Consider the following 27,424-nt stretch of genomic DNA (forward strand, 5'->3'; position numbering starts at 1 on the left):
ACAGATCAAATACTTATTTCCCCCACTGTATACTAGAAGTATAGAGTTGAAAAAAAAACCATTTTATTAGTAGAAGAAAATAATTTTAACTGGATAAATTAGCAATCAATCTGCTTGGATGTCTTTTTATGTGATGAAAATTGAACATTACAGAGTTACATCTGGCTCTCCAGCCGTCCCACTGGCATACATTTCTAACAGCCCCATTTGGGACTAGCATGCTGTCACATAGTGTTTGAGAGAGACCTTTCTAAATTTTTAATCATTTGGCACTTATTGAAACCTCAATAAAAATGATTAAGTTAGGCAAGGGTCTCAGAAGTAACCACCACACAAAGGTATGTTGCAGCATAGACTAGCGGACAGCACCTGGTTTAAAATAGAACAATGTAAAGTTTACTAAAATGTGGCAAATAAAAGATAAACATAGTTCATGAAATCTCACTTAGTTTGGGCACTAACCCTGCTCAGTTTCAGGCACATATACATAATGCTTCTTATGGAGAGGCAAATCACTTCAAGGCCCTTGTCACAAGTCCATTTTCATGTCCGTATATGGTCCTGAATTCAATGGTGGTGCGCATGATCTGTATGAAAAATCTGCAGACATGTCCATTTTTTATCAATAGCGCGGGCCTCAAAACATCTCACACATGTGCACATGGATGACAATCGTGTCATCAGTGTGACACGTACTGGAATGCTAAAGACAGCTCTAATCATTAACCCGCTGAGTACATCGTGTGTAAAATTAAAAATTAAATAAAAGAATTGGTGTTGGCTCTCGCGTAATTTTGATATCCAGCAGAAGGAAAGCCCATGGCTGTGGGCTGATATTGCTAATCTGGGAAAGGGGTCAATGTCCCAAAAGGTTCCCAGGTTATTAATAACAGCTCACAGGTATTTGCTTAGCCTTTACTGGTTAGTTCATGGGGACCCCAGAAAAAAAATGACGTAGTGTCACCCTTTAAATATTAACCATCAGGCTAAAAAGATAGCTGTGGGTTGATATTAAAAGTCTGGGAAGGGGCTATGTATATTGCCCCCCTCCCAGGCTACCAACATCAGCCCTCAGCCACTCCAGAAATGGCGCATCTGTAAGATGCTCCAAATCTGGCACTTAGCCTCGCTCTTCCTACTTGCCCTGGTGCAGTGGTAAGTGGGATAAAATGGTTGGGATTGATGTCAGATTTGTATTGTCAGCTGACGGCAAGCCTATGGGTTAGCAATGGAAAGGTGTCTACAGGACAACCCCATTACTAACCCCATAGTAACATTGTGAAACACACACCGCATGAATAATGTCCTTTAATTGAAATAAACCACACCTAACCCTCATTTTCCCATCTATTAGTGCAAAAATGAAAATAATAAAAAAAACATATTGCTCACCTGGCTGATGAAAATCCATTTGTTCCATGAAGAAGTCCAGTTTTGCAAAATCTGGATTACATGGCTGAACAGTATATAATGATGTGACTGCTCAGCCATGAATCCAGGACACACTGAGCTGAGCTTGAGCAGTAATGTCATTGAGGTTAACCCCAGTCACTGCCAGCTGTTCCCACACCTAGGTCACTGTGAGCCAGCTAATAAACTGCGGTAACTGTTATGGCTGGCAATCAGGCAACACAGCGTGCAGTAATCAGCGCACATACAGAGATCTGGCAATAACCAAAAACAATAGGACGAGCTCTGAGACGTGGAATCTCTGTAGACTGCAGTACCTGATCTATCCTCACACAACTATAAGCAGCAGTGGATTGCGCCTAACAACTACCTATGCAACTCGGCACTGCCTGAGGAGCTGACTAGCCTGAAGATAGAAATACAAGCCTGACTTACCTCAGAGAAATACCCCAAAGGAATAGGCAGCCCCCCACATATAATGACTGTTAGCAAGATGAAAAGACAAACGTAGGAATGAAATAGATTCAGCAAAGTGAGGCCCGATATTCTAGACAGAGCGAGGATAGCAAGAGAACTATGCAGTCTACAAAAAACCCTAAAACGAAAACCACGCAAAGGGGCAAAAAGACCCACCGTGCCGAACTAACAGCACGGCGGTGCACCCCTCTGCTTCTCAGAGCTACCAGCAAAAGACAATAGCAAGCTGGACAGAAAAAAACAGAAAACAAACTAGAAGCACTTATCTAGCAGAGCAGCAGGCCCAAGGAAAGATGCAGTAGCTCAGATCCAACACTGGAACATTGACAAGGAGCAAGGAAGACAGACTCAGGTGGAGCTAAATAGCAAGGCAGCCAACGAGCTCACCAAAACACCTGAGGGAGGAAGCCCAGAGACTGCAATACCACTTGTGACCACAGAAGTGAACTCAGCCACAGAATTCACAACAGTACCCCCCCCTTGAGGAGGGGTCACCGAACCCTCACCAGAACCCCCAGGCCGACCAGGATGAGCCACATGAAAGGCACGAACAAGATCTGGGGCATGGACATCAGAGGCAAAAACCCAGGAATTATCTTCCTGAGCATAACCCTTCCATTTGACCAGATACTGGAGTTTCCGTCTAGAGACACGAGAATCCAAAATCTTCTCCACAATATACTCCAATTCCCCCTCCACCAAAACAGGGGCAGGAGGCTCCACAGATGGAACCATAGGTGCCACGTATCTCCTCAACAACGACCTATGGAATACATTATGTATGGAAAAGGAGTCTGGGAGGGTCAGACGAAAAGACACCGGATTGAGAATCTCAGAAATCCTATACGGACCAATAAAACGAGGTTTAAATTTAGGAGAGGAAACCTTCATAGGAATATGACGAGAAGATAACCAAACCAAATCCCCAACACGAAGTCGGGGTCCCACACGGCGTCTGCGATTAGCGAAAAGCTGAGCCTTCTCCTGGGACAAGGTCAAATTGTCCACTACCTGAGTCCAGATCTGCTGCAACCTGTCCACCACAGAATCCACACCAGGACAGTCCGAAGACTCAACCTGTCCTGAAGAGAAACGAGGATGGAACCCAGAATTGCAGAAAAATGGAGAGACCAAGGTAGCCGAGCTGGCCCGATTATTAAGGGCGAACTCAGCCAACGGCAAAAATGACACCCAATCATCCTGGTCAGCGGAAACAAAACATCTCAGATATGTTTCCAAGGTCTGATTGGTTCGTTCGGTCTGGCCATTAGTCTGAGGATGGAAGGCCGAGGAGAAAGATAGGTCAATGCCCATCCTACCACAAAAGGCTCGCCAGAACCTCGAGACAAACTGGGAACCTCTGTCAGAAACAATATTCTCAGGAATGCCATGTAAACGAACCACATGCTGGAAGAACAAAGGCACCAAATCAGAGGAGGAAGGCAATTTAACCAAGGGCACCAGATGGACCATTTTAGAAAAGCGATCACAGACCACCCAAATGACCGACATTTTTTGAGAAACGGGAAGGTCAGAAATGAAATCCATCGAAATATGTGTCCAAGGCCTCTTCGGGACCGGCAAGGGCAAAAGCAACCCACTGGCACGTGAACAGCAGGGCTTAGCCCTAGCACAAATTCCACAGGACTGCACAAAAGCACGCACATCCCGTGACAGAGATGGCCACCAGAAGGATCTAGCAACCAACTCCCTGGTACCAAAGATTCCTGGATGACCGGCCAGCACCGAACAATGAAGTTCAGAGATAACTTTACTAGTCCACCTATCAGGGACGAACAGTTTCTCGGCCGGACAACGATCAGGTTTATTAGCCTGAAATTTCTGCAACACTCTCCGCAAATCAGGGGAGATGGCAGACACAATGACTCCTTCCTTGAGGATACTCGCCGGCTCAGATAACCCCGGAGAGTCGGGCACAAAACTCCTAGACAGAGCATCCGCCTTCACATTTTTAGAGCCCGGAAGGTATGAAATCACAAAATCAAAACGAGCAAAAAATAACGACCAACGGGCCTGTCTAGGATTCAAGCGCTTGGCAGACTCGAGATAAGTCAAGTTCTTATGATCAGTCAATACCACCACGCGATGCTTAGCACCCTCAAGCCAATGACGCCACTCCTCGAATGCCCACTTCATGGCCAGCAACTCTCGGTTGCCCACATCATAATTACGCTCAGCAGCAGAAAATTTCCTGGAAAAGAAAGCACATGGTTTGAACACTGAGCAACCAGAACCTCTCTGTGACAAAACTGCCCCTGCACCAATCTCAGAAGCATCAACCTCGACCTGGAACGGAAGAGAAACATCAGGTTGACACAACACAGGGGCACAGCAAAAACGACGCTTCAACTCCTGAAAAGCTTCCACGGCAGCAGAAGACCAATTAACCAAATCAGCACCCTTCTTGGTCAAATCGGTCAATGGTCTGGCAATGCTAGAAAAATTACAGATGAAGCGACGATAAAAATTAGCAAAGCCCAGGAATTTCTGCAGACTTTTTAGAGATGTCGGCTGAGTCCAATCCTGGATGGCCTGAACCTTAACCGGATCCATCTCGATAGTAGAAGGGGAAAAGATGAACCCCAAAAATGAAACTTTCTGCACACCGAAGAGACACTTTGATCCCTTCACGAACAAGGAATTAGCACGCAGTACCTGGAAAACCATTCTGACTTGCTTCACATGAGACTCCCAATCATCTGAGAAGATCAAAATGTCATCCAAGTAAACAATCAAGAATTTATCCAGATACTCACGGAAAATGTCATGCATAAAAGACTGAAAAACAGATGGAGCATTGGCAAGTCCGAACGGCATCACCAGATACTCAAAATGACCCTCGGGCGTATTAAATGCCGTTTTCCATTCATCTCCCTGCCTGATTCTCACCAGATTATACGCACCACGAAGATCAATCTTAGTAAACCAACTAGCCCCCTTAATCCGAGCAAACAAGTCAGAAATCAATGGCAAGGGATACTGAAACTTAACAGTGATCTTATTAAGAAGGCGGTAATCAATACACGGTCTTAGCGAACCATCCTTCTTGGCTACAAAAAAGAACCCTGCTCCCAATGGTGACGACGATGGGCGAATATGTCCCTTCTCCAGGGACTCCTTCACATAACTGCGCATAGCGGTGTGTTCAGGTACGGACAAATTAAATAAACGACCCTTAGGGAATTTACTACCAGGAATCAAATCGATAGCACAATCACAATTCCTATGCGGAGGTAGGGCATCAGACTTGGACTCTTCAAATACATCCTGAAAGTCCGACAAGAACTCTGGGATGTCAGAAGGAATGGATGACGAAATAGACAAAAATGGAACATCACCATGTACTCCCTGACAACCCCAGCTGGTTACCGACATAGAGTTCCAATCCAATACTGGATTATGGGTTTGTAGCCATGGCAACCCCAACACGACCACATCATGCAAATTATGCAGTACCAGAAAGCGAATAACTTCCTGATGTGCAGGAGCCATGCACATGGTCAGCTGGGCCCAGTACTGAGGCTTATTCTTGGCCAAAGGTGTAGCATCAATTCCTCTCAACGGAATAGGACACCGCAAAAGCTCCAAGAAAAATCCACAACGTTTAGCATAATCCAAATCCATCAGATTCAGGGCAGCGCCTGAATCCACAAACGCCATGACAGAATACGATGACAAAGAGCACATTAAGGTAATGGACAAAAGGAATTTGGACTGTACAGTACCAATAACGGCAGAGCTATCGAACCGCCTAGTGCGTTTAGGACAATTAGAAATAGCATGAGTAGAATCACCACAATAGAAACACAGTCTGTTCAGACGTCTGTGTTCTTGCCGTTCTACTTTAGTCATAGTCCTGTCGCACTGCATAGGCTCAGGTTTACTCTCAGGCAGTACCGCCAGATGGTGCACAGATTTACGCTCGCGCAAGCGACGACCGATCTGAATGGCCAAGGACATAGACTCATTCAAACCAGCAGGCATAGGAAATCCCACCATTACATCCTTAAGAGCTTCAGAGAGACCCTTTCTGAACAAAGCCGCTAGTGCAGATTCATTCCACAGAGTGAGTACTGACCATTTCATAAATTTCTGACAATATACTTCTACATCATCCTGACCCTGGAATAAAGCCAGCAGATTTTTCTCAGCCTGATCCACTGAATTAGGCTCATCGTAAAGCAATCCGAGCGCCAGGAAAAATGCATCAACATTACTCAATGCAGAATCTCCTGGTGCAAGAGAAAACGCCCAGTCCTGTGGGTCGCCGCGCAAAAAAGAAATAATAATCAAAACCTGTTGAATAGGATTACCAGAAGAATGAGGTTTCAAGGCCAAAAATAGCTTACAATTATTTCTGAAGCTCAGGAACTTAGTTCTGTCACCAAAAAACAAATCAGGAATCGGAATTCTTGGTTCTAGCATCGATTTCTGATCAATAGTATCTTGAATCTTTTGTACATTTACAACGAGATTATCCATTGAGGAGCACAGAGCCTGAATATCCATGTCCACAGCTGTGTCCTGAAGCACTCTAATGTCTAGGGGAAAAAAAAAGACTGAAGACAGAGCTAAGAAAAAAAAAATGATGTCAGGATTTCTTTTTTCCCTCTATTGGGAATCATTGGTGTTGGCTCCTTGTACTGTTATGGCTGGCAATCAGGCAACACAGCGTGCAGTAATCAGCGCACATACAGAGATCTGGCAATAACCAAAAACAATAGGACGAGCTCTGAGACGTGGAATCTCTGTAGACTGCAGTACCTGATCTATCCTCACACAACTATAAGCAGCAGTGGATTGCGCCTAACAACTACCTATGCAACTCGGCACTGCCTGAGGAGCTGACTAGCCTGAAGATAGAAATACAAGCCTGACTTACCTCAGAGAAATACCCCAAAGGAATAGGCAGCCCCCCACATATAATGACTGTTAGCAAGATGAAAAGACAAACGTAGGAATGAAATAGATTCAGCAAAGTGAGGCCCGATATTCTAGACAGAGCGAGGATAGCAAGAGAACTATGCAGTCTACAAAAAACCCTAAAACGAAAACCACGCAAAGGGGCAAAAAGACCCACCGTGCCGAACTAACAGCACGGCGGTGCACCCCTCTGCTTCTCAGAGCTACCAGCAAAAGACAATAGCAAGCTGGACAGAAAAAAACAGAAAACAAACTAGAAGCACTTATCTAGCAGAGCAGCAGGCCCAAGGAAAGATGCAGTAGCTCAGATCCAACACTGGAACATTGACAAGGAGCAAGGAAGACAGACTCAGGTGGAGCTAAATAGCAAGGCAGCCAACGAGCTCACCAAAACACCTGAGGGAGGAAGCCCAGAGACTGCAATACCACTTGTGACCACAGAAGTGAACTCAGCCACAGAATTCACAACAGGTAACATTCATTACATCACCTCTAGCACTGTGAGAAATTTCTCACGGTGCTAGCGATGATCTCATTAAGGTCACCACAGTTCAAAATGAGCTGCTGTGGGAACTGCAGCTTCAATGACCTATGGTAACCTCAATGACGTCACTGCAGGTCACTGAAGCTGCACTCTGAGGCTCAGCTCAGTGTCTCCTAGATGCTAGGCTGAACGGTCGCATCATCACATCGTTCAGCAAAGCCATCCAGATTAAGCACAGATAGATTACGGCGTGGAATAATGGATTATCGTCAGACATGTTAGGAATATGGTGTTTTTTTATTTTAATTTTACGCTAATAAATAGGTAAAAGAGGGTGGGGAGTGTTTATATCAAATTAATGAGTGTGTGTCTTTCTTTCAATTACATGACTCCACTAGATGGAGACCCATCTTGGAGTCTCCACATTTAAAAAGAATTATTGGCAGGCAGCACTAAAGTGGCATCAATTTCCCCAGAGTAGAAATAGTATAATGGTGCTTTGAGACTCCTTCCAGTACAGGTAACGCACGAGATGGAGGCCCAACTTGGAGTCTTCACATTTCAAAAAATTATCTACAAGCAGAGTCGGCGTTAGGGACAGACAGACCAGGTAGCTGCCTAGGGCCACCGCTCCTCCAGGGGCCCCAAGCCGGTGGCCGCTATGGGGCCCGTAAGAGGCGCCCAGCACCCCCCATCGCTCATTCAACTTATTGGCATCATAGGCGCCGATACAGTTAAAAGCAGTGATGGAGGAGAGAGCATCATGTGACACTCCCTCTCCCATCACTCTCCCTTGCCTCTGACTCAGCATGTGCCAGTAGTGGGGCCGATGAAACTGGAGCAGAACCTGAAGCAGCGCGGGGAACAAAGAGGAGGGGTTAGTATTGTGTGTGTGAATGTATGCATTATACTGTGGGTGTGTGTGTCTGTGTTTGCACTATACTGTGTGTTGGGGAGCTGCACTATACTGTGTGTTGGGGGATCTGCACTGTACTGTGTGTTGGGGAGCTGCACTGTACTGTTTGTTGGGGGAGCTGCACTATACTGTGTGTGGGGGAGCTGCACTATACTGTGAGTGGGGTGAGCTGCACTATACTGTGTGTTGAGGGTAGCTGCACTGTACTGTGTGTTGGGGAGCTGCACTGCACTATGTGTTGGGGGAGCTGCACTGTACTGTGTGTTGGGGGAGATGCAAAATACTGTGTGTTGGGGGGAGCTGCACTATACTGTGTGTTGGGGAGCTGCACTATACTGTATGTTGGGGAGCTGCACTGTACTGTGTGTTGGGGTAGCTGCACTATACTGTGTGTGGGGAGGAGCTGCACTGTACTGTGTGTGTGAGGGATCTGCACTGTACTGTGCGTGGGGCTGCACTATATGGCATATGTGTGGGGAGATGCATTATACTGTGTGTGTGGGAGGTTGCATTATACTATGTGTATGCAGGCTGCACTATACTGTATGTGAGGGGAGCTGCACTATACTGTGTGTGTGGGGCTGCACTATACTGTGTATGTGTGGGGAGATGCATTATACTGTGGGGGCTGTATTACACTGTGTGTGGGCAGGCTGCATTATACTGTGTGTGAGTGGAACTGCACTATACTCTGAGTAGGGGGCAGCATTATGCTATGTAGATTATACTGTGTGGGGGGCTGCATTATACTGTGTGTGTGGGAGGCTGCATTATACTGTGTGTGGCTGCAGTATACTCTGAGGGAGGCTGCATTATACTCTGTCCAGGACCATGGGAGTCCAATATAATATATGTACTATATGGGACCTGCATTATACTGTATTGACAGTAGAGGAGCTACTGGGGGGCAGAGGGGTTGGTAGCCCCGGGCCCCACGCTCTGAGGGGGCCCATCTCGAGCTACGCTACTGTAACTGTATCGGCGTGCACAGCGCGCCGATACAGTTACATTCTACGGCAGGGCAGGGAGAATCGATCTCTCTGCCCTGCTGCCCGGCTGCTATGGGGCCCCTGAGCGGGGCCCGGTGCAAGCAGTGGGCCCCCCACCCATCATCACAGCGTCAACTGTATCGGCATCTAGCAGATACAGCTGACCTCATTTATGAGAGAAGGAGCGTTACGCTCCTTCTTCCATCATCCCCCTCTCAGCGTCTGACACAGACATTGACAGCGGGCGCGATGACATCACTACCCGGCATCCGCTGTCAGGAGATGAACGGGAGCTCGGAGCAGTGGAGGAGCCAAGACGAAGAGAGGTGAGTATTTATTATTTTTTAAATGGGGCTGCATTATAATACAAAGGCTGTCTATGGGGGTTGCATTATAATACAAAGGCTGCCTATGGGGGGCTGCATTATAATAGAGAGGCTGCCTATGGGGGCTGCATTATAATAGAGAGGCTGCTTATGGGGGGCTGCATTATAATAGAGAGGCTGCCTATGGGGGGCTGCATTATAATACAAAGGCTGCCTATGGGGACCTGCATGATACTGTATTGAGGACTATCTGTCCCCATTATGCTTCCTCAGCCGGTGTAAAGAAATTCGGGAACAAGCGTTGAACGACTACAATATTGTCGATCACACTCGTTTAACAGCCTGAACTCAGCACATGTAAATACAACTGAAATATTTGTGTGATTTGGAATATGTGAGCATTTGGAGCCCCGCTTTAAACTTTTGTCCTGGGCCCCACTTTCTCTAAAACCAGCCTTGTCTGCAAGGCATACTGAAATATGCCTGCTGAAGAAATGGAGTCGAGTAGCCCATACAGCAACAGAAATTGTCAAATGTCTTTAGATAGGACAAGCCGGTGTTTGTTCAGTAGAGCTTTTAGTAACATTACCAGATACCCCACGTACACCTCGAATACCAAGTCTATTCCCCCTTCCACCATGACGTGGCTTTTTCCCACTCATGTTGGATGTACTCTTCCCCTCTTTTAACCCCTTACTGACATCGCACGGTATAGTACGTCCGATGTCAGCTCCCCTGCTTTGATGCAGGGCTCCGCGGTGAGCCCGTATCAAAGCCGGGACATGTCAGCTGTTTTGAACAGCTGACATGTGCCCGCAATAGCGGCGGGTGAAATCGCGATTCACCCACCGCTATTAACTAGTTAAATGCCGCTGTCAAACGCAGACAGCGGCATTTAACTACCACATCCGGCTGGGCGGCCGGAAATGACGTCATCGCCGACCCCCGTCACATGATCGGGGGTCGGCGATGCTTCTCCATTGTAACCATAGAGGTCCTTGAGACCTCTATGGTTACTGATCGCCGGTAGCTGTGAGCGCCACCCTGTGGTCGGCGCTCACAGCACACCTGCAATTCTGCTACATAGCAGCGAACAGCAGATCGCTGCTATGTAGCAGAGGCGATCGTTCTGTGCCTGCTTCTAGCCTCCCATGGAGGCTATTGAACCATGGCAAAAGTAAAAAAAAAAGTTAAAAAAAATGTGAAAAAAATTAAAAAAAATATAAAAGTTTAAATCACCCCCCTTTCACCCCAATCAAAATAAATCAATAGAAGAAAAATTAAATCTACACATATTTGGTATCGCCACGTTCAGAATCGCCCGATCTATCAATAAAAAAAAAGCTTTAAACTGATCGCTAAACAGTGCAACGAGAAAAAAATCGAAACGCCAGAATTACGTTTTTTTGGTCGCCGCGACATTGCATTAAAATGCAATAACGGGCGATCAAAAGCACGTATCTGCACCGAATTGGAATCATTAAAAACACCAGCTCAGCACGCAAAAAATAAGCCCTCAACCGACCCCAGATCATGAAAAATGGAGACGCTACGAGTATTGGAAAATGGCGCAATTTTTTTTTTTTTTTAGCAAAGTTTGGAATTTTTTTTCACGACTTAGGTAAAAAATAACCTAGTCATGTTAGGTGTCTATAAACTCGTAATGACCTGGAGAATCATAATGGCAGGTCAGTTTTAGCATTTAGTGAACCTAGCAAAAAAGCCAAGCAAAAAACAAGTGTGGGATTGCACTTTTTTTGCAATTTCACCGCACTTGGAATTTTTTTCCCGTTTTCTAGTACATGACATGGTAAAACCAATGATGTCGTTCAAAAGTACAACTCATCCCGCAAAAAATAAGCCCTCACATGGCCAAATTGACGGAAAAATAAAAAAGTTATGGCTCTGGGAAGGAGGGGAGTGAAAAACGAACACGGAAAAACTAAAAATCCCACGGTCATGAAGGGGTTAGCCAGCTGTTTCACAACCCTAGGCCAAGACCTGTCAGTCACCTGTCACTAAATTAACAATCAGTATTTATTTGCTGAGACAGTATGGCTGAACCACATAATAAGCACAAAAGATTTATGTCCTGAAAGGTGTACTGGTGGCTGGACCATACCATTAGCACAAAGGATTTAGATGCTGAAGTGTGGACTGGTGGCGGGACCACATAATTAGCACAAAGGATTTATATGCTGAAGTGGCGACATAAAATTAGCACTCCAGATTTATATGCTGGAAAGTCGATTTGACACAGGATCCTATCTGAACTAACATGAGAATAAACCGCATAGCTAACTATCTGACTACTTGCAGCAGCAGCAGCCTCTCTGTGCTGTTACACTCACAAAATGGTGCCAAAGCCACATGTCGGCTTTTTATATGGAGAGGGACATGTGACTTTGGCGGCCAATGACACAAGCCCTTGTGTCTGGATGTTGTGAATGGTTTCTATGCCCTGATTGGCTGCTGGAATGTCCACACATTAAGATAATACAAAAAAAACAATAATAGTCCACCTTTTCTCTGACCTCTCCTCACTCCCTCCCCTCATCAAACATGTCCTCCTCGCTCATCATACAGCACCGCTATCCTAGCCAAAGTCCTAACAAAAGCATTAGTGTAAACTCGATCATTTACCAAAATGCTTGAGAATCCGGACACGAATCTGAATGTGCAAGATTTGTGCCAAATTTGAGATTGGTGTACGTTTTCCGAACAAGTTCGCTCACCTCTAGTGGAGGGAAACTTCTCTCTCCAACCTGTCTGGCCTAACAAATAGTACCATGCCAGGGAACTCCTCATCACCTGTCTTGGACTCCTAGCAGATGAACGACTCCTCACTTTACCTGCCTCATCCAGGTCATACTTTTTTCACTTCTTGGGTCGCCCACAGCTGCACACTTAGAGTGCTAGCTAGTCCCTTGAGTTCTTGAAAACCACTCAGCAACCTAGAGACTGGAGTCATATCTCACATACAGGAGTCTGACATGAAACATGCAATTTGAATAGTAACATAGTAACATAGTAACATAGTTAGTAAGGCCGAAAAAAGACATTTGTCCATCCAGTTCAGCCTATATTCCATCATAAAAAATCCCCAGATCTACGTCCTTCTACAGAACCTAATTGTATGATACAATATTGTTCTGCTCCAGGAAGACATCCAGGCCTCTCTTGAACCCCTCGACTGAGTTCGCCATCACCACCTCCTCAGGCAAGCAATTCCAGATTCTCACTGCCCTAACAGTAAAGAATCCTCTTCTATGTTGGTGGAAAAACCTTCTCTCCTCCAGACGCAAAGAATGCCCCCTTGTGCCCGTCACCTTCCTTGGTATAAACAGATCCTCAGCTAGATATTTGAATTGTCCCCTTATATACTTATACATGGTTATTAGATCGCCCCTCAGTCGTCTTTTTTCTAGACTAAATAATCCTAATTTCGCTAATCTATCTGGGTATTGTAGTTCTCCCATCCCCTTTATTAATTTTGTTGCCCTCCTTTGTACTCTCTCTAGTTCCATTATATCCTTCCTGAGCACCGGTGCCCAAAACTGGACACAGTACTCCATGTGCGGTCTAACTAGGGATTTGTACAGAGGCAGTATAATGCTCTCATCATGTGTATCCAGACCTCTTTTAATGCACCCCATGATCCTGTTTGCCTTGGCAGCTGCTGCCTGGCACTGGCTGCTCCAGGTAAGTTTATCATTAACTAGGATCCCCAAGTCCTTCTCCCTGTCAGATTTACCCAGTGGTTTCCCATTCAGTGTGTAATGGTGATATTGATTCCTTCTTCCCATGTGTATAACCTTACATTTATCATTGTTAAACCTCATCTGCCACCTTTCAGCCCAAGTTTCCAACTTATCCAGATCCATCTGTAGCAGAATACTATCTTCTCTTGTATTAACTGCTTTACATAGTTTTGTATCATAGTCCCTTTCATAATTCTCTATGTGTCTTAATGATGAGCGGGCATGGATGCACTTCTAGTGGGCTTTAAAATCTCTGGGGGGTGACACATGCAGCCTCATACCTTTTTGGTTCTTCTCAACTTCTGCATTATTTCCCATGTGACTCTGTTTTCCCATCTGGACTCAGCATATGGAACCTCCTTAGTCTCCTACTGTCAGGAGGACAGCACAGCTCCCATCACTAAAGGATTCCTAATAGCTAATTTTCTCAACAGCACTTTGCTCTTAAAGGGAACCCAGCTTGTTTCTCCACCCGGTGCCGACCTTCTGCAATGAGTGTCAAGTCACTCTTTTCTTCAGTCATTTCACTCTGACCATGACAATGATGGCACCTATGCAAGATCTCAGGTGTGGGAGCAGCTCACAGAGACTGACATCTCGCCCAGGATGGCTTTTGCGCTGATGAGTATTCCAGCTCTCGCAACATTATTAGGATGTTATTGTGCATGTCTCATCCCCAGAATGACAGCGCCTGCGTGATTTGTCAGACGAGGAAGCAGGTCATACGTCAAGGCTGGTACCAGGAGGAGAGAAAGGCTGGATAATACAGTGAGCTGTAAGTGCAGACCAAGCACAGCACTTTCAAGCTCATTTGCATAATAATTTGCCAATGACAAGACAACCAGGACACAGATTTGTAATATAAAGGTTTGGAAGTAATCATCATTATAGGTACTTTACTGTGATGATGTTTTGTGACGACTTTTGGGTCTAAAAACCTGTTGCTGGGTTTCCTTTACCTCACAAGCAGCAGTTATTTCTCACTGCCTTTGCTCTGTGAATAACTGATGGACACAGACTACCTGTGTTACCCTACATCCCGGCAGAGCATCCTGCCAACATCAGCCGGCAAACATTTCACAGGCACATGCCCAATCTGACATGTGGCACCTAAGTCGGTGCTTATATTGCGAGACCCAATGTCAGTAGAGTCCAGATATCCTTCCCGAAGTGTTTCATGGTTTTCAAAATCAGTGCTTGCCATAATTAAAACTTCCAAAGCAAGCTGCATTAGTTTGAGAAAGATCTGTGCACTTATGTGTGATAAATCACATTCCTCTGGTAGTAAGAAATAAAGATTCCTGTTGACTAAAGGTGAGTGAGTATACTCGTTGCTCGGGTTTTCCCGAGCACGCTCAGGTGATCTCCGAGTATTTTTTAGTGCTCGGAGATTGTTTTCCTTGCCGCAGCTGAATGATTTATGGCTGTTAGACAGCTTGAATACATGTGGGGATTCCCTAGCAACCAGGCAACCCCCACATCTACTCAGGCTGGGTAGTAGCCGTAAATCATGCAACTGCTGCCACGAAAATGAAATCTCCGAGCACTCACAAATACTCGGAGACCCCGAGTAACGAGTATACTCGCTCATCACTACTAATGACAAGTCACTATTTGTAAATATTACATTCTGCACATAAATTAATGACTACCCATTAAAATAATGTTCAACCCCTATGACACCTAGGTAGTTACATGGTTGTGCCAATGTTATTACTATATCTGTACGCCCTAAGTAAAAGTACGTAACTGCAACAGCCAAAGTGATAATTCTGTCTTGTGAAGTGAACAGAAAGTCTGTCTGTTGGCAGGCAAAAGCAAAGGCTCTCAACTTGTAAGGTTTGAGAAATGCTAAAACATGCCAAATCCTTTCAGCAAATCACTAGGTTTCACCACTAATTAATTAAGTATAATGTAAGTAAGATAATGCTTTGTTTTAGCACATTAGCCCCCTGCTGTTTAGATAAACAAGGGCTTCCACAGAAATTTGCAGACATAAGATAAGTATATTATTATGTTTCTAACAGTTCCCAAACTGTTTTAAGTCTCTGGTTCACATTCATGAACAATAACTGTAGTCATCGCGTCCAAGAGGATGTGCACATTTACAGAATAGCTTGCAGCCTACTTTATTAGATGTTTGAAGTCCACCGACCCCACCATGACCACCCAATGATTCAAAAGGTCTTCATTTTAGACAACCTATATTTTAGGCCGCTCTCTTGCCATATATTTAAAGGAGTTGTCCTCTTTCAACTAACTTTATAGCACCACTCCAGAGTTTATTTGTTTTTATCGCTGGAGTGGAGCTTTAAATCTAAGCCTCCTGTCCCCGGTCATATAGTCACCCTTCACAATTTTTTCAGAGTCGTCCGTGTTCCCCCATGCCATTTTGTGACTGTAGCTTCTGTCTGGCTGGAAGTCAGAAGCTACATCACACGCTCTCAATACAAGTTTATGAGAGTGAGAATGAAGCTCTCATAGACCTTGATTGAAAAGTGACCTCCATGCAGCACCATGAAACACTGGAGCTGCAAGTAGGTCACTTTTCACAGGGCGAACAGGAGAGTGTGAGACAGGGGGCCGGGGACTTAAGGTACCGTCACACTTAGCGACGCTGCAGCGATACCGACAACGATCCAGATCGCTGCAGCGTCGCTGTTTGGTCGCTGGAGAGCTGTCACACAGACCGCTCTCCAGCGACCAACGATGCCGGTAACCAGGGTAAACATCGGGTAACTAAGCGCAGGGCCGCGCTTAGTAACCTGATGTTTACCCTGGTTACCATCCTAAAAGTAAAAAAAACAAACACTACATACTTACCTACAGCCGTCTGTCCTCCAGCGCTGTGCTCTGCACTCCTCCTGCACTGACTGTGAGCACAGCGGCAGGAAAGCAGAGCGGTGACGTCACCGCTCTGCTTTCCGGCTGACCAACGCTCATAGACAGTACAGGAGGAGAGCAGAGCACAGCGCTGGAGGACAGACAGCGGTAGGTAAGTATGTAGTGTTTGTTTTTTTTACTTTTAGGATGGTAACCAGGGTAAACATCGGGTTACTAAGCGCGGCCCTGCGCTTAGTTACCCGATGTTTACCCTGGTTACCAGTGAAGACATCGCTGAATCGGTGTCACACACGCCGATTCAGTGATGTCTGCGGGGAGTCCAGCGACGAAATAAAGTTCTGGACTTTCTTCCCCGACCAGTGACAGCACAGCAGGGGCCTGATCGCTGCTGCCTGTCACACTGGACGATATCGCTAGCGAGGACGCTGCAATGTCACGGATCGCTAGCGATATCGTCTAGTGTGACGGTACCTTTACATTTAAAGCACCACTCCAGCAGTGCAATGAAAAAGAACGCTGGACTGGTGCCTTAACCCATAGGCTCAGTGGTGTATGAAGAAAAACTAAGCTTTACTCTTGCTCACAGGTATAGACAGCAGAGCCACTCAGCTCAATGACTGCCTGTAGCGCTGTAGACGAGAGGCCATCGCTGCAGGCAATCATCAAAGGCCAGTGGCAGAGACACAACTCTGGACCCAGGGATGGTGAATAAAGCTCAGTTTGGTTTTTCATACATCACTGAGTCTTTTGGGCTAAAGTTAGGTGACAAACCCTTTAATGACCCAAACTAAAAGCATCTGAGAGGATCTGTGATCATATTATAAACAATATACCGTATTAATCTTCCCTCTCCTAGTGTATCCTCACCCACCCCCTGCAGACTGTGAGCCCTCGCGGGCAGGGTCCTCCCTCCTTATGTACTCGTGTGCCTTGTTATCTGCTCATGTTTAATGTATTTGTCTATATTTGCCCCGTATTCACATGTAAAGCGCCATGGAATAAATGGCGCTATAAAAATGTATAATAATAATAATAATAATTAATATAAAATTTTACAAATCTTGTGACTCTCAGTTGAATCCTAATTTTGTTAAAGGGACACTGTCACCTGGATTTGGAGGGAACAATCTTCAGCCATGGAGGCGGGGTTTTGGGGTTTTTGATTCACCCTTTCCTTACCCGCTGGCTGCATGCTGGTTGCAATATTGGATTGAAGTTCATTCTCTGTCCTCCATAGTACACGCCTGCGCAAGGCAAGATTGCACCTTGTGCAGGCATGTACTACGGAGGACAGAAAATGAACTTCAATCCAATATTGCAGCCAGCATGCAGCCAGCGGGTAAGGAAAGGGTGAATCAAAAACCCAAAACCCCGCCTCCATGGCTGAAGATTGTTCCCTCCAAATTCAGGTGACAGTGTCCCTTTAAGTAAGTGGTACTCTTTCCTTATAGTCAATAATGAAGTTGCTGCAGCACCTACTTTTGAATTATTGGGGGGAATTCTTTTTTCGCCATTGATTAATTGATATGAAACACCCTCAACAATTCATAAGAAAGTTCAGGAGCGTCTGACTTATGTATTTTGTCACTTTATTGTAGCAGAACATTATTGTGGCCTCACACATCATATTGTACAAATATTTTTTTACAGATATCAATGAAAATTTATATTTTTATACTGTATATATACAGTGGGGAAAATAAGTATTGGATACACTGTCGATTATGCAAGTTTTCCCACCTACAAAGAATAGAGAGGTCTGTAATTTTTAACATAGGTGTCCTTCAACTGTGAGAGACAGAATCTAAAAATAAAAAAACAGAAAATCACATTGTATGATTTCTAACTAATTAAGTTACATTTTATTGCATGAAATAAGTATTTGATCACCTACTAACCAGTAAGAATTCTGGCTCTCACAGACCTGTTAGTTTTTCTTTTAGAAGTCCTGTTACTCTGCACTAATTATTTGTATTAATTGCACCTGTTTGATCTCGTTACTAGTGATGAGCGAGTGTACTCGTGGCTCGGGTTTTCCCAAGCACGCTCGGGTGATCTCCGAGTATTTGTAACTGCTCGGAGATTTAGTTTTTGTTGACTCAGCTGCATGATTTATGGCTGCTAGTCAGCCAGAGTACATGTGGGGGTTACATGGTTGCTAGGGAATCCCCACATGTATTCAAGCTGTTTATCAGATGTAAATTATGCAGCTGAGGCAATGAAAACTAAATCTCCAAGCACTTACAAATACTCGGAGATCACCCGAGCGTGCTTGGGAAAATCCGAGCAACGAGTACACTCTCTCATCATTACTCTTTACCTGTATAAATTACACCTGTCCACACACTCCAACCTCTCCACCATGGCCAAGACCAAAGAGTTGTCTAAAACACCAGGGACAAAATTGTAGACCTGTACAAGGCTGAGATGGGCTACAGGACAATAGGCAAGCAGCTTGGTGAGAAAGCAACAACTATTGGTGCAATTATTAGAAGATTGGAAGAAACAGAAGATGACTTCCTTGGTCTGGTGCTCCATGTGAGATCTCGCCTCGTGGGGTAAGGATGATTCTGAGAAAGGTCAGGAATCAGCCCAGAACTGCATAGGAGGAATACATCAATGACCTGAAGAGAGCTGGGACCACTGTCTCTAATATTTTCATTATTAACACACTACGCCGTCATGGATTAAAATCCTACAGGCACGACAAGCCCCCCTACTCATGTCAACACATGTCCAGGCCCATTTGAAATTTGCCAATGAACATCTGGATGATCCAGATGAGGCATGACAGAAGGTCATGTGGTCAGATGAGACCAAAATAGAACTTTTTGGTATCAACTCCACTCACCGTGTTTGGAGGAAGAAAAAGAAGGATGAGTACAACCCCAAGAAAAACATCCCAACCATGAAGCATGGTGGGGAAACATCACACTTCAGGGGTACTTTTCTGCAAAGGGGACAGGACGACTGCACTGTATTGAAGGGATGTGGTCATGTATCGTGAGATTTTGGCCAACAACCTCCTTCCTTCAGTAAGAGCATTGAAGATTGATCATGGCTGGGTGTTCCAGCATGACAATGCCCCGAAATACACAGCCAGGGCAACTAAGGAGTAGCTCCATAAGAAGCTTTTCAAGGTCCTGGAGTGGCCTAGACAGTCTCCAGATCTCAACCTAATATAAAATCATTGGAAGGGAGATGAAACTTAGTGTTGCCCAGCGACAACCCCAAAACTTGAATGATCTTGAGCAGATCTGTATGGAGGAGTGGGCCAAAATCATTGCTGCACTGTGTGCAAACTTGGTCAAGAACTACAGGAAACCCCTGACCTCTGTAATTGCAAACAAAGGTTTTTGTACCAAATATTACATTCTGTTTTTCTATTGTATCAATACTTATTTCATGCAATAAAATGCAAATTAATTATGTAAAAATCATATAATGTGGTTTTCTGCTTTTTTTTTTTTCCAGACCTCTCCTTTCTTTGTAGGTGGAAAAACTTCCAAAATTAGCAGTGTATCAAATACTTATTTTCCCCACTGTAATATGCAAAAATTAGACTAGAAATATGCCCTCAGAGTGGCCTATGAAGATAATTGTACCTGGATCAAACTGGATAAGTCTTGAAGGACTTGAAGAAAAATCTTGTCCAACCACGGCACTTACTCCATTCACCTTTGAAAGAAAACACGGAATTAGTCGTACTTTTGTTGTCTTTCCTTACTTGCCTTGTGTGCTGAGTAATAATCATGTAACTTCTACAATAATTTGTATTTACTGTATAGTAAACTAGAAGAGGATGAGCTGAACCATAAACCATTTCGGACAACAAAAAATCTACATATGATCTTATCTTTATTGAATAATAATAAATTACATTAAATTTGGACAATTATACAAATGAAACACTAACGGGTTGTATAGGATAAACAATGCACATACAGAAGAGTATATTGCATTGCAAATTACTCTTGTCTATCCAGGTTTTATATTATGTGCATACATCAGCACTAAGGTAGGGGACTATGAAAACTAGTGGGGAAAATACAAATAAGTGGCCTAATGCGCTATAAGTTAAGTAGTGAGCCCCTTCTATCACATACTAAACAGTATACGCAAGTCAGCTAGCATTGGAGATAGGGCAATGCTAGCAAAATGCTAAAAAATACATAAAAAAATACAAAAAATAGTAGTCAGAGAATCGATTCAGAGCCTGTGGTGGTGGTGGTGGTGAAACATCCCAATGGACGTTCTGCCTAGCTTGATCATTGGGGAATATGTGATGAAGTTAATCAAAATCTTACAGTTTTGGGATATGTCAGATATTCTCCCATGATCAAGCTAGGTGAAATGTGCATCAGGGTGATTCTCTACCACAGCGTCTGCATTGATATTCTAACTACTATTTTGTTCTTCTGATTGTTTTTCTAGCATTATCCTGACTATCCCCATTGCTAGTTCACTTATGTATACCGGTACTTTAGTATCTGATAGAGGGGGATCACTGCTCTCCTAATAGAGCATTAAGGCAGTTATTTGTACGATTTACCCCAATTTTCTCACTTTTTACCCCATAGTCCTACCCTAGGGCTGATGTGAACATAATATATAACCTGAATGGTTAGGAATAGTTTGCAATGTAATTTTATCCCCTGGACAAGCAGTTTTAGGCCGGCTGCAGATGGACTTGGGCCAATCACCTGTGCAAATCACAGACATGACTGGCTCTGAGTGGAGCTCTGTGTGCTCTTCAGGAGCTGCCAGCCATTTACTGCACTACTCTGGTCCATTCTGGTCTATTCTTCTCAAAGACGGTTGGACTGAGAGGAGAATCATTCATGAACAGCCCTATTGAATAACATGGGTCAGTGTGCTGTCCGTGCGCTGTCAGTGTGTGGTCAGTGTGCGGTCAGTGTACGGTCAGTTGGCTGTCCGTGTGCTGTCAGTTTGCGGTCAGTGTGCTGTCATCGTGCGGTCAGTGTACGGTCAGTGGGCTGTCCGTGTGCGGTCTGTGTGCTGTTCTTGTGCTGACCAATCAAATATCAGACAGCTCATGTCTCATTCATATGCTCGCCTGCATGACCCCTAAATCCTATAAAACTATTTACGGTAATGGTTTCCGTATTGTAATTTTTCCATTTTTATATAATGGTTTTATTATTCATTTATAAAGATAATATCATTTTCTATATATTTTTGTCGTCCAAATTGTTTTTTTGCCCTAGTATAATAGTCCTGAGTTGAACATGGCAGCTATTGGCCATGTCTCCCACAAGGGCTTGTATATTTCTTGTTTTTTCTAGCTGTGAATGAGGACAAAATATTTAAAAAATGCAGTGTGCATTGTCTGCTACGTACTGTGCCTTATTACGCCATGTTATACTGACAGGATGGACCTTATTTAGGCCTTAAATCCCAGAGAATTCAAAGAACTGGACTTTTTAACGACTGCATTTCCATATCACTTCCATCATATCAGCAGATCGCCAGAGTATATCCTGAAAAACCTTCTAGACTCTAAAGTGAGGTGATGCAGTGATAAATTAGGTAGGGGAATGTTGGGGAACGTAGGCTGGGTGCACACCTTGCTGCTGCAGCGCATTTTTGGCAATGTTTTCCAAAATTCAGACAAGTCTGCAGTATTTTTAGGAGAGTTCCTGAAATCGCTGTAAAAAAAAGCTGAGGTTTTGACACTTTTTTTCTTCTTTTTAGATCATGACCTTGACCTAATAAAAGTTTTCCTATCAATAAGCTTCTATATACAGTAGTTTTAATGAACTCTATGCGGCATACACCAAACAGAATGCCTAACCATGCGATGGGAGCGTGCAGCCCGAGTGTGCACCTCGCCTCAGCAGAGGAATGAGCTCTTGTCTGTTACCTGTAGTGAAATAAAAGCCGAGTCTGCCGCGTAACCCCCGCGTGTGATCTTCAAAGACACCAGGGCTTCTGTCTCACACACCTCATACATGGCCTGGGGCAACTCAATGCGGCACCATTTTATTTCCAAGCTGTGAAACATGAAAAGAACCCAGTGAGGTGATTATTGCAGGTGATATGTGCGCTCACAATGACGGATCTGTATATATCTATCCATATATCTGTGTGTCGTTTAGCCATCTGTATCTATGCATGTACGTAATGCTGAGAGGAAGCGGCGCTCTACAGCCTGGCTCCACAGTAATAATAACCCAAACCATGGCACTCCAAAATAGCAGAAAGTCTGGCCACTCATTCCCCAGCAGCGACATTTCTATCCAACATTTGGGCTTTTCATCTATCTCTGTACCTAGCGAGCCAAAAAAAAGCAGGCAGCAACATTTCTCAATATGTTTTACCAATTTTCATTGGCCAATGTGAACTGCAGCAACTTTTCGCCTCAACTGAGCCTTTGTCAAGTCTGCCCAATGTTCATTTGTGCTGAAACTTTGCCATTGTTCACATGGATCATTCAAACGTGATTTAATGTGCTGAAAACTATTAGGGTGTTGCCAGCTTTCTTTGGATATCTGTGCGGATGGCTGCTGGCTCGTGACTAAGGGATTTGCACCCACAGCAGTGTAAGAACTAGCGCTGCTTTGATTCTTCTTTTTTGGACATTTTACTCAAAAATGTGGTTTTACAATACCTGTCTGAGAATTAAATAAAACAAAAAAGAATTCACTGCTCCCCCATCCCGGCCAGCTCCCAAAATCCGCTCCTCCCAGGAAGGAGAAAAGACAAAAAAGTGCTGCTTTGATTCTATCTATCTATTGCATCCATTCTATTTATCTATCTAGTCCATTCCTTCTATCTATCTAGCTATCTATCTTTTTATCTATCTATCCATCCGTCTATCTCATATCTATCTCATATCTATCTATCTATCTATCTATCTATTATTGATCTATCTATGTATTATCTATCTATCTATTATCTATCTATCTATGTATTATATCTATCTATTATCTATCTATCTATCTATCTATGTATTATATCTATCTGTCTATCTATCTATCTCATATCTATCCATCTGTCTATCTATTATCCATTATCTATCTATCTATCTATTATTGATCTATCTATCTATCTATCTATCCATCTGTCTATCTCATATCTATCTCATATCTATCTATCTATCTATCTATTATTGATCTATCTATGTATTATCTATCTATCTATTATCTATCTATCTATGTATTATATCTATCTATCTATTATCTATCTATCTATCTATCTATCTATCTATCTATCTATCTATCTATCTATCTATCTATCTATCTCATATCTATCCATCTATCTATCTATCCCATATCTATCTATCTATCTATCTATTATTGATCTATCTATGTATTATCTATCTATCTATTATCTATCTATCTATGTATTATATCTATCTATCTATTATCTATCTATCTATTTATCTATCTATCTATCTATCTATCTATCTATCTATCTATCTATCTATCTCATATCTATCCATCTATCTATCTATCCCATATCTATCTATCTATCTATCTATCTATCTATCTATCTATCTATCTATCTATCTATCTATCTATCTATCTATTATCTTTCTGCCTATCTATCATATACTGAAAAAATCTTTCTACCAATGATCTATCTTTCTATGGTTTAGCAATGTGTGTACAAATGCTTTATTCAAGTGATGACAGCTTTATTTTTTGACATTTAGGTCTCATTCAGCTGAGCGTACTTGTATTTTCCATGTTAAAATCGCATATCGCCCAAACAGTCCACTGACAAATGTAATTTAATAGGACTGCTCAGATGGCGTTTTTTTCCCCATGGATCGAATGTAAGTGTGAATTTTTTTTTTTGCAGTATTCACCAATATTTTCTGCTTTTCTGATGAGACTCATCTATCTGAGTCTATGGGTGCGCAAAAAAACGGATCCCATATGGAGCATCCGTATTGCATCCGATTTCTACAGATACTTTGCAATTATTAACATGGGAAACTGTATTTGGTCTTGTAAATTTTACTTTCTGCTTATGTATAAAAACGGATGCCATATGGATGTAAAATATGGGCATACGGACACACACTGGTGGTAAATGGATGGGATACGGATGGGAACTGTACAGTTTTTATGGATGAATATTGGATAGTTTTTTATACGCTCATCAGAATCTGGACTTACTAAGACTTTTCAGTATTAGATTTCTTGGCAAACAGTAGAGGACTATTGGCAGGTGTGGAACAAAGAGGTAAACACTTCTATATTTTGGAACAACTCCTAATTCTAACTTACAAATACTACTGCAAAAAAGTAACAAAAATGCCCGAGCGACATAGAGGCCCAAATTATTTTCTTATTTCAATTCTGGATAACTAAGGCCTCGCACACATAAAATAATATGCCATGTGTATTTTATTAAAGATACTCATTTTAATCTTTATGCCCTATCTTAGACTTGGAAGATACCTTTAATATGTATGATCCAAATGATTATTTCTTTTTGTATTTTTCAATCTTGATATTGAATCTTTTTTTTTTCCATTCTCAATGAATGAGCAACCTTGTACATACAGAACAGGTAATGTAGGATATAGGTTTATGAAGTATCATTCACATTTTAAACTTCACGGGAAAAAACGTATTTCTTAAAGGTCGACGCTTAGAAGGCAAATCAGTAACCAGTTAGCGGTTTGCCTTTCCCTTACTGCAGCCCTGAAGCAAAGGACAAGAAGGACATCTACTGGCGAAATGTGGCATTGCTAAGTATCTCAGCTGGATATGGATTTCACAGCATGTAGCAAATATTAAAACAATTTACAGATCTATTTTTAGTGATGGATTGAACAGATTAAGCACATCACATAATACTTAAATCTCATTGATCTGCCATGTTCAGATTACTTTGCAATGAGTATGAAGTAGCCAAAAAAGGTCAAAGGATTTTGTGCCGTCTGGTGTAAAGTATAATTTGTAATATTAATCAGTTACATTCATGCTAATGTGCAAAGCATAAGTCACACAATGATTTTTATACTGTAAAAAAAAAGATATCTGGACATTCAGTAGTTTGCAAAAGTTTTGGGCAGGTATTCAAAAAATAGAAGAGTTATTTATAGTTTATTTTTATCAATTAACATAATGCTAAGTAAATGAACAAACGAGTCATCTAAATCATCAATATTTGGTGTGACCAACCTTTACCTTCAAAAGAGCATCGATTCTCTAGGTACAAGTGCACACAGTGTTTGAAGAAACTCAGCAGGGAAGACGTACAGATAGAAACTCATCATCATGTAATACCATCAGGGAGGCGCATGATTGGCTCCAAATTTATTCTGGAGCAGGACAAGGACCCCACACATACCATCAATGTCATTAAGAATAGTGATCAGCGAACGTGCTCTGATAAGGTGTTATCTGAGCATGCTCGGGTGCTAACAGAGTGTCCTCGGTGTGCTCGAATAATATGTTCGAGTCCCTGCGGCTGCATGTCTCGCGGCTGTTTGACAGCCACAACATATGTATAGATTGCCTAACAAACAGGCGAGGAGTTTGTATATTAGACATGTACAGATTACTATGGGGCAACTGGAGGCCAAGGATGCTATTTTAACATAGGTCCACCATAGTTACCATTATCTGAATTGACAATCATATGCAATAGTACAGCTAAAGACTAGGGTTTTCCTGAGAAAATATGAATGGCAGAATGGTTATTTTGTACTTCCTTCTAACATTGTGACTGTGGACTGCTGGCGTGAGGAGTCAAAAGTATAGCCAAGGCTATAACCAAGAAGTACACTGCCAGAGCCAAGTAAGGATTTTTTTTTTTAGGTTGAAGAGGTTGTTTAGTGTAAGAGATCCTCTATCTGTACACTGTGTAATCAAGGTCCCCAGCAGAGGAACGGGTTGCGGCATAATGTGATAATGTGCACCAAAATCTTTCCACAAATCGGCATAACTAAAGCTTGCCAAAAACTTGTCATGTAAAAAAATGCTATTAACCTAAAAGTATGGGGTTAATCTGCAGGTTAATAGAAAAAGGAAGCAGAAAACTGCGAAAAAAAATATATATATATTGAAAATGTTATTAGTACAATTATAGACAGGAAATACAATAAAAATACTATAAAAAATAGAGAGAAGTAACACTGAGTGAGCACTAATTCCAATCGTGTGGGTAACAGAGTATATAGGGTAATATGGTAATAGAGTAATAGTAATAGTAGTATTATAGTATCGTATATTTAGTATAGTAATAGAGTAATAACCTGCCAAACCAATTGGACACCTAAAGATAAAGGTGTGCTACCCTATGCTAGGTTATACTGTAGAGCAGTTTACAACCCCCAATCTACTAAAATGCTTGTGCACGCCCTCATCATTTCCCGCCTTGACTACTGCAACATCCTTTTCTGTGGCCTCCCTGCTAACACCCTTGCACCTCTCCAGTCCATCCTTAACTCTGCTGCCCGACTAATCCATCTCTCTCCTCGCTACTCCTCCACTTCCCCCCTCTGCAAATCTCTTCACTGGCTCCCATTCCCTCAGCGTATCCAGTTCAAACTGCTAATACTGACCTACAAAGCCATCCACAACCTGTCTCCTCCATATATCTCTAAACTAATCTCTCGATATCTTCCCTCACGTGACCTCCGGTCCTCCCAAGACCTCCTCCTCTCCTCCACACTTATTCGCTCCTCATCCAATCGCCTCCAAGACTTCTCCCGAATATCCCCCATCCTCTGGAACTCTCTGCCCCAACACATCCGACTATCAACCACAGTCGGATCCTTCAGACGGAAACTGAAAACTCATCTCTTCAGGAAAGCCTACAGCCTGCACTGACACCGCTGCTGCCTCATCACTATCGAAGCTACCGCCTCACCAACACCGGAGCTACCGCCTCACCAACACCGGAGCTACCGCCTCACCAACACCGGAGCTCCTGCAACCCTCAACCTACTGTCTCCTTCCCCATAATCCTGTAGAATTTAAGCCCACAAGGGCAGGGTCCTCGCCCCTCTGTATCAGTCCGTCATTGTTAGTTTGTTTACTGCATGTGATATTGGTAACTTATATGTAACCCCTTCTCATGTACAGCACCATGGAATCCATGGTGCTATATAAATAAATAATAATAATAATAGAGCAGGGGTCCCCAACTCCAGTCCTCAAGGCCCACCAACATGTCATGTTTTCAGGATTTCCTTAGTCTTGCCCAGGTAATAATTGCATCACCTGTGCAATGCAAAGGAAATCCTGAAAACATGACCTGTTGGTGGGCCTTGAGGACTGGAGTTGGGG

At 43.2% G+C, this 27,424-nt stretch overlaps 1 protein-coding gene across 1 annotated transcript in view; it reads right to left on the reverse strand.

Moving 5' to 3' along the window:
* The window catches only part of FREM1 (FRAS1 related extracellular matrix 1), a 375,192-nt gene that overhangs the window by 88,622 nt on the left and 259,146 nt on the right, over positions 1–27,424 (reverse strand). Inside the window, exons 28-29 of the mRNA XM_069765123.1 lie at positions 22,036–22,165; positions 19,757–19,829 (exon numbers count right to left, since the gene is read on the reverse strand). Of these exons, the coding sequence (XP_069621224.1) occupies positions 19,757–19,829; positions 22,036–22,165 (203 nt within the window). The remainder of the gene's footprint in view (positions 1–19,756; positions 19,830–22,035; positions 22,166–27,424) is intronic.

Source organism: Ranitomeya imitator, chromosome 1, assembly GCF_032444005.1.
Source record: "Ranitomeya imitator isolate aRanImi1 chromosome 1, aRanImi1.pri, whole genome shotgun sequence".
NCBI lineage: Eukaryota > Metazoa > Chordata > Amphibia > Anura > Dendrobatidae > Ranitomeya > Ranitomeya imitator.